This window comes from Tenrec ecaudatus, chromosome 1, assembly GCF_050624435.1.
Source record: "Tenrec ecaudatus isolate mTenEca1 chromosome 1, mTenEca1.hap1, whole genome shotgun sequence".
In the NCBI taxonomy this organism is placed as follows: Eukaryota; Metazoa; Chordata; class Mammalia; order Afrosoricida; family Tenrecidae; genus Tenrec; species Tenrec ecaudatus.
This window is the reverse complement of record NC_134530.1, coordinates 238,583,323-238,598,554: the sequence shown is the minus strand read 5'-3', so window position 1 is coordinate 238,598,554 and position 15,232 is coordinate 238,583,323. Positions and strand designations below refer to the sequence as shown.

General features: G+C 42.4%; 1 protein-coding gene and 1 pseudogene across 2 annotated transcripts in view; one reads left to right on the top strand and one right to left on the bottom strand.

The window, feature by feature from the left end:
• Positions 1-929: 929 nt before the first annotated feature.
• The window catches only part of SPATA17 (spermatogenesis associated 17), a 282,434-nt gene continuing 268,131 nt past the window's right edge, over positions 930-15,232 (bottom strand). For both annotated transcript variants that reach the window (XM_075530400.1, XM_075530408.1), the window contains one exon: positions 930-1,016. In XM_075530400.1, coding sequence (XP_075386515.1) covers positions 936-1,016 — 81 coding nt within the window. In that variant the 3' untranslated portion in view covers positions 930-935. The remainder of the gene's footprint in view (positions 1,017-15,232) is intronic.
• On the top strand, positions 4,676-5,281 carry LOC142437387 (glutathione peroxidase 1-like; annotated as a pseudogene).

Here is a 15,232-nt window from a genome sequence, read left to right as displayed (position 1 = left end):
TGTCCTCCTATAGACATTTCTTAAAAGAGGTTTGGGGTAAAACCTATGACTGATAAATATTATAATTAATATTTCAATATTAAAAATTAAAATTCATACCCTTCTCTACTAGGATGAGATAAGATTGTGAAGTTTTATTTTCTGTATAAATAATATCATAGTTGCTTTTGAAAGTGCTGGTAGTTAAGTCAATTTTATTTGCTTTTTTAAATGTTATTTGCTATATGAGGATAAATCAAAAAGTACCACTACAAAATTATTGAAACCTTTATCAAGAAAAATATCAAAATGTAAAACGATTATTTCACAACATATCCTCCATCTAAGTCTAAGCTTTTGAAAACAATGTTTCCATCTTGCTTATTCATCCCCAAACAACTCTGCATATTTCAGTTTCCATCATGTTAAAATGACAGTTTTGACACCTTCACAAGAGGCAAGTCATATTCCTTTTCAATGTCTGTTGAGTCTTGAGAACAAAAGAAAATCTTAGTGGAAAAGATCAGAGATGTAGACTGGGTAGGATACAGTTTCCCAACAAAATTCTCAAGGGGCAACCCTTGCTACTCTTGAAGAATTAGCAAGGTCATTGTCATGACTAGGGTGGCAGAGGGTGGGGGAGGGGAAATCTCAGTGCAATATTCCAGGCCACTGTCTCACCAATGAAATTTTCAGGTTTTTAAAAATTTATTGTTGTGTGTTTCTGGAGAAAATCTATGAAGATTACTTTTTTTTGAAGGCACAGTAATGAGACTAAGACAGGTGTATTACTGAGAGAACTTCTCTGCCGCCATCCACTGATCACAGAGACATATTTAAACATGTGTGTTTGTTTTTAAATAAACCAATGCATGTCTGAACTGGAACACTAATAGCAACACTTATTAAATTATCCTCATATGACTTTTATAGTACTTAAAAAAAGTATATTACCTTTATAAAATCTGCCCAGCTTTTGAATATAGTTTCCCATACTTTGAGAAGAGCTCAAATGATGGTAATACCGTTTGGAAACCCTAAGAGAGAAAAAAAAAACAAAGTTATCACAGAGATCTTAGTGACTTTGTATTATTATCATGGTTTAGATTACAATAAATTGCTAGACAAGTAAGAAAGTAAAATTTTGCTGAAGACCATCCAACAATGGTGGGAGCAGTATACTCAAAGGCAGCTTCCAGAAATTCAGGCCAGACTCAGAAGCCGATGTGGAAGACGGAATATCCTTGCTCTTGTCAGATGGATCTTGGCTGAAAAGCTGAGAACACCAGAAAGATGCGTGTTTCTGTTTTATTGACTATGTCAGTGCATTCAGTTGTGTGGACCGTAACACATTACGGATAGCCTTGAGAAGAATGAGACTCTAAGACACTGCCTTGTGCTCATGTGGACTAGTATATAAATCAAGAGGCAGTTATGCAAACAGAAAATGGAATAAGGCATGGTTTAAAATTTTAAAAGATGTGCATCAGGGTTGTATATTGTCACCAAACTTATTCAATTGATACATTGAGCAAATAATCAGAGAAGCTGAATTCCATGAAGAGTGTGGCTTCAGGTTTGGAGGAAGGCTTCTTAGTAACCTTCGGAATGCAGATAACACAACTGTGCTTGCTGAAAGTGGGGACGATTTGAAGCACTTGTTAATGAAGATCCAAAATTGCAGCCTTCAGTGTGGACTACAACTCAATATAAAGAACCCGCAATATCCCCCAATTGGGCCAATAGGTAACATTGTGATAAATTGATAAAAAGTTGAAGTTGTCAAAAAAAAAGTTGAAGTTGTCAAAGATTTCCTTATGCTTGGATTCACAACCGTGTTCAGGGAAGCAGCAGTAACGAGATCAAAGGAGGAGTTGCATTAGGTAAATCTGCTGTACAAGGTCCCTTGAAGGTGTTGAAAAGCAGAGATTTGTACATTGAATAAGGAAGATCAAAGAAGAAGAATGCAATTGAAGGATGGACCGGAGAAGACTATTGCAAGCACCATTGACTGCAACATGAACCAACAAATCTGTCTTGGAGGAAGTCCGGAGAGAATGCTCCACAGAAGCAAGAATGGTGTGACTTCATCTCATGTCCTCTCAGCATGATTTCAGGAGAGACCAGTCCCTGGAACAGGATATCATGCTTAGTAAAGTAGAAGGACACTGGAAAAGAGGAAAGCCCTCAGTTGGTCTGGAGTGATGCAGGACTGCACCAATGTGCTCAAAACTAAGAACAAGTATGAGGAGGGCAGAGGAACGAGCAGTGTTTAGTTTTGTTGTGTAATCAATCCCATGGTTTGGAACCGACTCATGGAGCCTAACAATACCAAAATCGCTAGTTAGATGTCATGAATTGTACTTCACATTTCTCATTACATCATAAGACAAAACAAAATCAACAGGGAAATTTCAGAAGCCTCATTAGTTGAAAGTTAGATACAAAGAAGCTTTCATTATGCATGTAGTTATTAATAGCTGTGGATGGTACCTGCTATAAGTTTGGAGTGGTGCAAAGACTTGATAACATCTTCTGTCTTTAAAGCACTCAGGGTGTTGTTGTTTTTTCACTTTGGTGTACAAGGTCCCACATGATATTGTTTTTGACTCCTTCTCTGACATCATTAGTTTACTTTTACATTCCCCGTTATTTTATCCTCTCTAACAACATTTTCTTGAACACTTTGCATCTCAGAATCTTCATCCTGACAAGGTGCTTCCACCTAGACAGCTTGGTTTCTACATACTCTTGCAGTCGACTTCCTCCCTCCAGCATGCCTGTCTTTTTCAAGGAGCCCTTCCTGGAGCGCCTTTTCTAACAGAGTGCCACGGAACTTCTCCTCATGTGGTGGGGCGCCACCAAGTTGAAGCCAACCATCGTGACCCTATCCAACCCTGTCCAACAGAGGTTGCCTTGGATCCCTGTGCGTGGGACTCAACTCGATGGTCTGGTTTGGTTTTAATCAGGACCAGATCATCAGGTCTTTCCTCCCATGATGTAGTTGGTGGATTTGCCCTGTAGACCTCTCAGTGAGCAGTTATGTGTTTCCCCTTACACCATCAAGACTCCTTCCTTTTACCTTGAGTATTTTCTTGATAGCAATGACCACTCTTTGATATTACATACTTAAATATGTTTACTTTACATTTCCTCTGAGAAAATAAGGTTTCAGAGAAATGGTTGCATTATTTTGTGCAAAATAATTACTTATTGATTGAATGGGTGAAAGAGGGAAGGTAAAATACCCAAATAATAATAATAGAGAACTAATTGTGGTAGGTCTCACAAAAATTATTGAAACAGTTTCTAAAGAAATTCAGAGGGAATATGGGAGACAATTTTTGTTCTTAGATAACCAAAGTAGCAGCATTTGACTAGCAATAGAAAGGGATTTTTTTATACATACTCTATAAGCAAACTAGTTAAAGCAATAAGCCATCAAGTCAACAGTAAAAACTGTAAATACATGGCCAGAATATATTAATTTTCTCCTTGGAAAGGATACCTATCCATAATGAAAATTATTTTAGTTGTTATGGTTTGTTTGTTTGGTCAGTTGGTTGGTCAGTTGTGTGGTCGTAACCCCGGACACAAAAATGAGTTCCATATATACTTGTGTATAAGCCGACACACAAAAATGAGTACCATATATACTCGTGTATAAGCCGAGTTTTATCAGCACAAAAAATGTGCTGAAAAACTGGGGTTCAGCTAATACACGGGTCAATGGTACCCCAAAGAGGTGTAACATCTTGCTGCCCCCGCAGAGGTAATGGGAAGAGCACTCGTTATCTCGCGGGTGATTGCCATTTCTCCGCTGTTAATTCAAAGCCCTGCTGACACTGCAGGGCTTTGAATATTTGTTTACTCACATCTAACCAATCAGAGCTGTCCTATGATGTGAATAGCTCCAATTCGCAGAAGCACCCATAGTGATTCACTTACGCCACCGGCAGCTGAACTGGTAAGGATGTGTCTGTGGCTGTGCCCTGTCTCTCCCCTCTGGTCTCTGTTAATTCACATCCTGCACCCTCCGCCCGCACGGACTCCCCCTCCTCCTCCTGGCTAACATGTCGTGGGGGGAGGGGAGGGCATTACTATGAAAGTTCTTTTTCAAAGTCTTGTTTTTTTATCCTATTAGAAATGGATACTCTTGAACCAAAACAAAAACGCAGGTCATATGAGGCTGGTTTCAAAATGAAGGTTGTATCAAGAGCAGAAGAGAGCAATAACAGTATTGCAAGTAGGGAATTCTGTGTTGACGAAAAACAAGTGAGGGAGTGGTGGAAAATGAAGGCTGACTTGGAACAGATTCCAAAAGCTAAAAAAGCTTGTTGTGGTTTAACGTCTTTTTATGGGGCTCTAGAGAGTGAATTGCATAAAAGGGTTATGGAGTGGCGTCAAAATGGTTACTGAGTAACACGCATGGGAATCTGCATACGTGTTCTACAAATGGCTAAAGATGACAAATATAAAGCATCAGGCATTGAAAAAAATTGCTGCATCAGCAGGATGGTGTACCTGCTTCATGAATAGGTTTGGCCTATTATGTTTGAGACAAAGAACAAAGGTTTCCCAGAAATTGTCACAAGACCTTGAAATGTCATTCCAGTCATTTATTATAAAACAAAGAAGGGGTTCGTTCTTCTTGCCGACCTCTGTCCATCTCTCTCGTGCCTCCGGTCCCTGCGTCATGTGTGCCGCTCCACTCGTGGCCGCTGCCGCGAGCTCCATGTACGCCTTCTCCAGCCGCCCGCTGGCAGGCAGGGACCCCGTGAGCCTGGCCTCGCTGCAGGACAAGGTGCTGCTCATCGAGAACGTGGCATCGCTCTGAGGCACCACTGCCCGGGACTACACCCAGATGAATGACCTGCAGCTGCGCCTCGGCCCCCGGGGCCTGGTCGTGCTAGGTTTCCCGTGCAACCAGTTTGGGCATCAGGAGAATTCCAAGAATGAAGAGATTCTGAATTCCCTCAAGCACGTCCGACCTGGCAGCAGGTTCGAGCCCAACTTCTGCCTGTTTGAGAAGTGCGAGGTGCATGGCACCAATGCACACCCGCTCTTTGCCTTCCTCCGGGAGGCCCTGCCGTCGCCCAGCGATGATGCCACCTCTCTCATGACCGACCCCAAACTTATCACCTGGTCGCCTCTGTGCCGCAGCGACATCTCCTGGATCTTCGAGAAGTTCCTGGTGGGCCGCGATGGTGTGCCTGTGCGCAGGTACAGCCTCCGCTTCCCCGCCATCGACCTTGAGCCAGACCTCCAGGCCCTGCTCTCCAAGGGACCCAGCAGTGCCTAGGGCGCACCACCCTCCTGAAGGCTGCCTGGCAGGCAGTATGCTTCCTGCCTTGCGTGGGGACTTCATCAATTAATGTGTTTCTTCTAAACTTGAGTGGAGGAACACCTGATGTCCGGAAAGCCCCCGTAGGTGGGCACTAGCCCTGCCCGTCCCAGCTTCCACTCCCAGACCAAATAAAATTGTTCCGTGTGTGTAAAAAAAAAACAAACAAAGATTTATAATTATGACCTGGCAGATATTGGGAATATGGATGAAACTGCCATGACTTTTGATCTTTCAAGCAACAGAACTGTGGCAACTTTAGGAGAAAAAAAACATTTTTTCAAAGCCACAGGAAATGAAAAAAATACACTTTATAGTTGTTCTATCATGTTTGGCTAATGGAACTAAGCTGTGTCCTGTCATTATTTTTTAAAGAAAGACCTTGCCTAAAAAGATCAATTTCCCACCAAAAATTACTGTGTGTGCACATGTTAAAGGCTAGATGGATGAAGGCGGAACAAAAAATGGCTGGAAGAAATTTGGACCGACGACCAGGAGCAGCCTTAAAGAAAAAGCCATTGTTATTTGTTTGGGATATGTTCAGAGCTCACCTATCGGATGACATAAAAAAAATTGGCAAAATCTAGTAAAGTTATTTTAGCCGTTATTCCAGGTGGGCTTACATCTGTACTGCAGCCTCTGGATGTATCTTTGAATTAGCCTTTTAAAGACCGTGTGCGAAGGATATGGCATGAATGGATGTCATCTGGTCAAATCCAACTAACAAAAGGAGGAAATCTCATGAAACCTGACATAAAGTTAATAGCAAAGTAGGTTCAAGATGCATGGGAAGACATTCCAGAAGACATGGTGCGGTGTGCCTTCCAGAAATGTAGTATTAGTAATGCTATAGATGGCAGTGAAGACTGCGCTTTGTATGAAAATGACAGCAGTGATGGTGATGACGGCGATCTCAGTGAGGACAGCGTCTATGATGACCTCACACCAGCTGAAGCTCTGCATTGGGATACAGATGATGATGAGGAAGAATCCAGTTTTGAAGGATTTTCATTCTTTACAGTTTAACTTGGTTGCTGATTGAGCTCAGTGAATAGTACTTTTAATGTATTATTGTTGATACCTTATTGTTTTTGTTGAACCTATTTTCCACTTACTGTGCTGGTTCACTAATGTTAAATGACTTGTCCTTTTATTTATGTTTTTTATTTAAAATAAATATTTAAATACATTACCCCACTGATTTCGCAATCTTTAGTAATTTTATTTTCATTTGTTTTTATTATTGAAACTCACCAATAGCTTCTGCATTTTCCACCCTAGGCTTATACTCAAGTCAATCAGTTTTTCTGGTTTCCCAGTTAATAATTAGGAACCTCGGCTTATATTCGTGTCGGCTTATATTCGAGCATATACGGTAATTAAAGAACATATGGGTGCTACTGTCATAAGGATCTAGCGCTCAGTCTGGTACAACAGAGCCAATGACCCAAAATATGTGTCTCTGCTTTTGTGACTAATGCTACTCAGGACTCAGAGAAAGCTGTGCATCCTTTGCTCTATGTCTGTGGAACAGAAAGGCCCCAGTGACCGAGGAGGGTACATGTGAGGCTGCTACCTGCAGGGTCAGCAGTGAAACCCACCAGCACTCTAAAGAGGAGTACAGATTTATAGTCTTGGAAACCCAAAGTGGCAGTTCTAGTTTGTCCTATGGGGTCACAATGAATTCAACTCAATGGCTTGAGCATGTGTGTGTGTGTGCGTACGTGTGTGTGAAGCAAAATGTGACTGCACCCAAATAACGTGAAGGATGAAACATGGTAATACACACTAGTTTTTAGGGCAGAGAAAATTTGAGCCAGCAGGTTAGAAAAAGACAAAGTAATTAATATGAACAAAATCCTTCCTCTTGGGCAGCACTGATGAACTTTACTTACACATGCATCATTTCCCCTTTGGGGCTGGGAGTCTATACCATTGCTTTTGTTTGCTGTAAACAGTGGCTTTGGAGACACTCAGGAATTGACACCATGTCTGTAATAGTTGCACATGGCATGCATTTTAGGCTTAAGGTTCCCAGGTGGTACAAAGGTTAAGCGTCCAGCTGCTAACCTAAAGATGAATGGTTTGAACCAACCCAGAAGCACTGTGGGAGAAAGAGTTGTCGATCAACTGCAGTAAAGATTACAGCCAAGGAAACCCAATGGAGGAGCTAAACTCGGTCAAGTGGGTTATTATGAACAACAACAACAATACAACAGTTTAAGTATATGTGAAACAGAATAATTTGTTTAATGTCAACAACTAGATGAACACTGAACCCTAGAGCTGAGAATAGTTTTAATTCTATAAGTATATAGCAATATTTCATTTGATTTTCAAGAAAGTAAATTAGGTTAGTATTATTCAAATGATTTAAAATTAGCTTTTAATATCCACCAAATCATATTGTTTTTCATTATAAATATTTAATGTTTCAAAAATAGCATTTTAAAGAAGTAAGTAAAAATGCTTGTTTTAAGAAGCACACCGGCCAGTGCGATCACGAGGTGCCCAAGGGACCAGGTATAAGGCATCATGCAAAAAAAAAAAAAAGATATAAGTGTGTGTATGTATGTGTATATATGTGTACATGTATATATGTATGTGTATATATGTATATATATATCATATTAAATGAAGGGGGAAGTGCAGAGTGGAGACCCAAGGTCCAAGTGTCGGCCAATGGAGATCCCCTCATAGAGGGGCTTAGGAGAGGAGATGGGTTAATTAGGGTGTGAGGTAGTATCGATGAAGAACACAGCTTTCCCCCAGATCCTGGATGCTTCCTCCCCCCAACTACCATGATCCGAATTCTACCTTGCAGGGCTGGATAGGACAGAGGCTGTACACTGGTACATATGAGGGTTGGAGGTACAGGGAATCCGGGGTGGATGATACCTTCAGGACCAAGGGTGTGAGGGACGATGCTGGGAGAGTGGAGGGTGAGTGGGTTGGAAAGGGGGAACTGATTACAGGGATCCACATGTGACCTCTTCCCTGGGAGAGGGACAGCAGAGAAGGGGGGAAGGGAGACTCCGGATAGGGCAAGATATGACAAAATAACGATGTATAAATTACCAAGGGCATATGAGGGAGGGGGGAATGGGGAGGAAGGGGGGGAAAAAAAAGAGGACCTGATGCAAGGGGCTTGGGTGGAGAGCAAATGCCTTGAGAATGATTGGGGCAGGGAATGTATGGATGTGCTTTATACAATTGATGTATGTATATGTATGGATTGTGGTAAGAGTTGTATGAGTCCCTAATAAAATGTAAAAGAAGAAAAGAGAAAAAAATGATTAGGGCAAAGACTGTACAGATGTGCTTTATACAATTGATGTATGTATATGTATGAACTGTGAAAAGAATTGTATCAGCCCCAATAAATTGTTAAAATAAAAAAAATGAAAAAAAATGCTTGTTTTATCTTTAGTTTACATCTACGATACAAATACTTGGATTCTTTTTTTAAAAATCTTTTTATTGGGGTTCATAAGGCTCTTATCACAGTCTGTACATACATCAATTGAGCAAAGCACCCTTATACATTCGTTGCACTCGTCATTCTCATAATTCACCTTCCACTTGGGTTCTTGGAATCAGCCCGGTTTCCCTTTTTTTCCCTGTCCCCCTCCCTCCCCGATCCCACCCCTGGTCCCTTGATAGTTTATAAATAATTACTATATCTTATCTTACACTCCCCGGCGTCTCCCTTCACCCACCTCCCCACTGCCCATCTCCCAGAGAGGAGGTTACACATTGATCTCCGGGATTGGTTCTCCCTTTCTAAACCCCCTTCCCTCCTGGTGTCGCCACTCCCACCGCTGGTGTTTAGGGGTTCGTCTGTCCTAGATTCCCTGTGCCTCCAGATCCCCACTGCACCGCTGTACATCCTCTGGTATAGCCAGGTCCGCAAAGTGGAATTGGGGTCATGATGATTGGGAGGGGAGGAAGCGTTCAGGAATTAGAGGAAGGTTTTGAGTTTCATTGTTGCTACACTGAACCTGAGTGGCCCATCTCCTCCCCACTACCCCTCTGGAAGGGGTGTCCAGCTGTCTACAGATGGGCATTGGGTCCCCATCACGCACTCCCCCTCTTTCACGGTGATGTGATTCTCACCACCACCCCACCTTTACACTTGAAGTACATTACACTTTTTTCATTCAAAATATATTATCATTGAACTTTTCATTTTAAAATATAACTAATGTGTCTAGTACAACACCTGGAAGAAAAACAAGTTGTATGGGGCAGTTCTACTCTCTCCCTCAGGGTCGCTGCCAGTCAGAATCGACTAGATGGCAGTGAGTGAGTTTTCCAGAAGCAGCAGTTTACTAAGCTCTGATAGATATGGAAGGTACATGCCAAGATTCTTTTTCCCTCACATCTCATGTGGTGGTTGATATTTTACCAAAATAATCTGATAGATAGTCTTTTACCTTTTATATCTATTTTGAAAATTATTTCTTAATAGTACACTTAAGAAAATATCATTAGTATTCTTTATTGAGAGTTAAATTTTTGTTTGGTTGTTACTTAAAAAAAAAATTTTTTTATCCTGATATCCTGCCTGAAAACAAACTTTTGAAAGTGGTGGTGTGGGCAGTGGAGAGGCACTGGTCTGGCTTTGGGATCACCTCATCCTGTCTTGATCAAATATTAAGCACTGCACCAAGTCCTTCCCCACGCAGAGCTCAACGTGACTGGATGGCCGGTGACGTACGAGCATTGTCAGCTGAGTGAGGTATTTAGTCGATCTGAATCTGAGAGTTTCCTCATTTGCAAAGTGAGTATCTGTATCTTTCTGGGGTTTGTGAGGATTAACTCAGGTGAAAGTTTTAACATTTAGTACTAGCAATTTTCTCCCATGATAGAATTGGGTTCATATTCTATGCACTACGTTCTTTCAGCAGCCCGACAAAGTTAATTCCTTAGATGCTCATACCCCAAATCACAAACCAAACCATGGCCATGGAGTCAATTCTGACTCACAGTGGCCCTGTTGGATCGAGTAGAACTTCTTCTTCAGGTTTCCAAACTACGAACCTTCACAGGAGCAGACAGTCTCAACTCTCTCCCATGGAATGGTTGGTGGGTTCAAAGGGTTGATATTGAAGTTAACAGCACAACACGCTGTAACCCACTTCGTCACCAGGCTTCTTATGGGAGATTAATGGGCAGTAATGCTGGGAACCAGGAATCAATGGGCTTTACTCATGTCCTCCATCAGTACAAATATTTTCAGTGAACACCTGAACACATGCCCAGTTATTTGTGTTAAAGACCTAGCAATCCATAGCTGAACGCCATGGAGCACAGCTCTACTCTGCCATGAATGTCATGGGTTGGAGTGGACTAGACCACCCAGCGTTTTGGTTTTCTTGGAATACCATAATAATATAATGTATATCAAATATAACAAGGCAATAATAGAAGTAGCACTTCTAATGTTGTCTTTCTTCATCCCTATGCATCTTCTTGTATCCTGAAGTTTCAACTCCCCTGACAAAGAAAAGTCAACATGTCTTCATCTGAGTATTCAATGAACGTTACAGTACTCTTATATCTCGGGTACTATGTTAGGCACCAGTCAATGGTGCACAAAATTTGCTCTTTTCTTCCCAGCAACCCTCACGGAGTAGTGGAAGAGTCAGACAATAGTCATTTACAATGCTCCGAGTAAACAATGCTTGACATGTCAAATATCGACCTTCTGTGCCCACTGGAGGAAGACCTTTCAGAAACTGTCTTTCCTATTTCTTTACCTGAAAGGCCCACATTCCTCACTTGGTGTGGTAATTACATCATTTCATGTCAACTTGAGGGTATTAACAGTAAAAGGGTGGAGTCTAACTTGTCAATCAGGTCACAGAATGATGATGCCTCCTTGTGGGCATGACCTCCTGAGGATTCTGGGAACTTCCTCCCTCTCTTTGCCTTCACCTTCCGGTTGACAAACCAGGAGGAGACTTGCTGAGACCTGCAAGGAGCCCCTCTTCCTGCTCCACCTTCCTGCTGAAGAGCCACACTCGGAGAGGAGGAGGAGCCACGTGGAGACCCGCTCCACTGCCGAGATGCTTCCACTGCCACTGGATCCACAAGACTTTTCATCTAGCAGCCTGTGATATTCCTGCGTTTGCATCATTGCATGCGGCTGCATGAATTTGAAGAGACGTTCATGGATGAATATCAGACATATGGGCTAATAGCAGTCTTATGGACCTGATCAGGACTGTGCTGGACTGTTTTCTTAATATACAATTATTCTTTGATATGAATGTCCCTAGATTTGTTTCTCTAGTCAACTCAGTTTAACAACCTTGGTCTTAATCAACTAACGCAGTTTCCTCTGGCATAGGAAAAGATGAGTATGCCATTAGGATAGTATTGAATTAAAAATTTTAAAATCTTGTGTTGGTCTCTGTTTGCTTAAAACCAGCCGCTCATGGATAAGACTGAAGAGGTTGTCATAGGAAGCTCTTTGTGAGGTTGAGAAATCCACCTGCACGTTTGTGCAGTATCACTTTTCACACGGGGGTTGGGAGGGTTGCTTTAATGAAAAATAACCTCATTAAGAAAAAAACACAGAGGATAGTGATGCTGAACCATGCCATAACCCTTGTCTGCCAGAGCAGACAGCTTTTGCTATTAGGAGACCCAGCCAAACACAAATAAGCCACCGCCAAAATGAGCTCCTTGGGACAATTTAGGAGTCTTTGCAAGTGAATGGCTCTCTGAGCTGGAAGAAAGCCCAGGTCCATTTTCAAGCCCAAGTCAAAGTGACAAAGAACAAATTTCCTGGGCCACTCACCCCCTAAGTGCAGGATTACTTTGGGTTGGCAGCTGCACTGTTTATCTAGTTATTTAAGGCTTCTCACCAGATACCCGCAACTGAGTGCTTAAACAACCAGCTTCCGTGTTAGGAAGCAGGACAGTGCTGATGGACCTCCACAGACAAAATCCCAGACATGAGAGAGAAAAGGCGAGACTCGGGGGTTATGCACATAGCATTTAGCCTAAAATGTTCGGTGATTATTCGGTTCTAAAGTGCTGTAAAGAAGGGGGGTGGAGGCACTTTGAGCTTAATATGGAATAAATAGCATTTTAATTGGAAATATTTCTGGGATGAGACCTCCATTATCATCTGGCTAGCACTTGGGATTTTGCCTACTCTTCAAACAAGGGTTTGTTTCTCTTAGTTAGCCTGGCATTATTTTTACATGATCCAACTTTGCTCTCTCATGACATGAGTTCTTCACATGAGTTCTTCATGGCATGCAGGGAGCTTTGTCAAGGCATGGGCATTCGCACATTTTTGACAAAAGACTGCAGACCACGGTCAGGGATTTTCTGTTCACTCTGAGAACACATCACTTTCGGGAACATATCCTAAAGAATTCTCTGCGATTTGTCCACTCAGATATTATCCTGTTCTTTTAGTGAAGTCATTAGTATGACCCCAAAGACACAGATTCTAGCTAATATTCTATTGATAACGTGTTATCAATCTGAACATAAAAAAAGAAAACAAAACAAACCTAGCTTGTATATTACAAGTTGCCCAGATCCTCAATGTTGCTATTTGCAAGTTGTTTTTAGAAATCTTTCTTATGACTTCTACTTCAAGACAGTGGTATCAGAGACATGCAGCTTGGATTTAGAAACTACTTGAGAGAGAGAGAGAGAGAGAGAGAGAGAGAGAGAGAGAGAGAGAGAGAGAGAGAGAGAGAGAGAGAGAGAAGTAGTTTCTAAATCCAAGCTGCATGTCTCTGCATCTCTCTCTCCCTCCCTCCCTCCCTCCCTCCCTCTCTCACTTTCTCTTTAGTACTTTTTAAATAACTTTTTATGGCAAATTAAGTGAGGGTTACAGATGAGATCCGTAACAACTTAAACAGGTTGTCTATCCTACCAAAGCCTTGCCCTGTTCTCCTATCACACCTCCCCCAGCCTCCTGTGCCTGTTTATAGGATATCACCGTCCCTGTTTCCTCCTTAAGAAGCTTTGTGATCTTGAACAAGTTGTTTAACCTCTCTGGTGCTTCAGTCTCTTCATTTGACCAACAAGAATGAAAAGATGATGTTCTGCTCACAGGATTGCTATGAAGATCGAATGAGTTCATACATATAAAGCACTGAAAACAATACCTGGCATATAGCAAGCACTATCACTTTGTCAGCAATTTTCAAACCCAACCTCTCAAATACATTGAACAAAATAGAATTGTTGACAACTTATCCTAAATAGTTGCTCATTCAAAGGTCATTTGTATCTGATGGTGGTGTAATCATTCCTGCTTACATTTCAATGTGACTGCATTTAAATTCTAAAATTCAAAATTTGAGTTTAAACTACCGTAATTCTTTTTCCACTTTTACGTGCCCTCCTTTTCCTTCGTAGTTTCATCATTCTTTCTCTTTTCTGGCTCATATTCCAGAAGGTAAACAAAGTATCTAGTGCAAGGTGGTAGCCTGAGGAACAGTATTTGGCTGAAGGAGCCCTGGTGATGCAGTGGTTTATGCACTGAGCTGATAATGTCAAGGTCAGGGCTTCGAACCCATCAGGCACTCCTTGGAAGAAAGGGAGACTCTCTGTCGACTCCTGTAAAGATTTAAAATCTCAGAAACCCAAAGGGTCAGTTTACGCTGTGCTATAGAGTCACTATGAGTCTGAATGAACTCAGTGGCAGTGGGCTTGGATTAGAAGGAGTGACTGAATAAATCGACTTGACTCTCGGCAAACCAGGGATCTGTTGAAAGCCTGAGTCTCCTGGAACAGTGCAGCCTTGCTCTCTCATTCAGTCCCTTCACTCTACACCGAGTGTCAGTGACCTGACCCTCCTCGTCAACAGAGCGGTCTTAATGTCCACACCACTCACTGGAGCCTTTCTTCTTCTAGAACCACACTTGACCAGTCCATCTAATTCTAGGCCTTGGTCCCTCTGCGCTCCGGTTACCAAGGTCCTAGGCCACGTGGAGGCAGATGGTGCAGGAAGGGGACAGGTAGAGAAGAAAGAGATGAACTAAGGAGAAAAAGATGAGAGAGCTTCTCCTATGAGCTCTGTGTGGGGGACGAGGTGATATCTGTCGTATGGTATTCCCAGCACCACCACAGTGTCGGGCACACACCAGAACTAAAACAATATTTGGTCAATTGAAATATGACTTCTTCTTGTGTCCCTGTGTGAGAGTTAGGTTTTTGGTGCCAACATGGCTCCTGTAGGAATATGGGGATGGAGTTTAGCCTATCAGTCGGGTCACAGCTTGATTGGAGGGTGACTGAAATACATGGCTTTTCAAGGCTGGCCACTTCCTCTATCTCCCTGGTGATTGGACCAACTAGCTGTTACCGGAGTTAGCTGGTCTGTGCAAACTGTGGGCGGAGCCAGCCAATGGATCTTGCTGGATCATGTCACCATCACTATCTGCTTCCTTACATTGCTGCACTACTGGCCTCTGCTATGCCTGGACATCTCATCTTCCTGCTGTTGCCCCTCCCCCACCCCCTCACCTTGCCAGGTCTGCTGCCTGCACACAGATTCTGCACCTCCTGCCAGAGTCTTTGCTGTCTGCTTCCTTCACCTTGGACCAGCGGTGGGCGTGAGTTGCAAAGACCGTCAGTCTATTATCTGTCCCACGAAAGTGAGTTGGACTAAGCCTTCTGTGCTGCTGTGTGGACTAATTAGCTGTTGTATTCCTTCTTGCTATAAAAACCTATCCTTTTTTTATATCATCATAAGTGTCCTGGTTTTGTTTCTCTAGAGAAATCTGCCTAACACACCCTGTTTCCAAGCACACAAATCCCTATCTTCAAAGTAAGCCTGCAGAAACGATATTGTTGTTGTTGTTCGGTGCCTTTGAGTTGGTTCTGATCCACAGTGACCCTCTGCCCAACAGAACCATCGCTTCCTCGTGC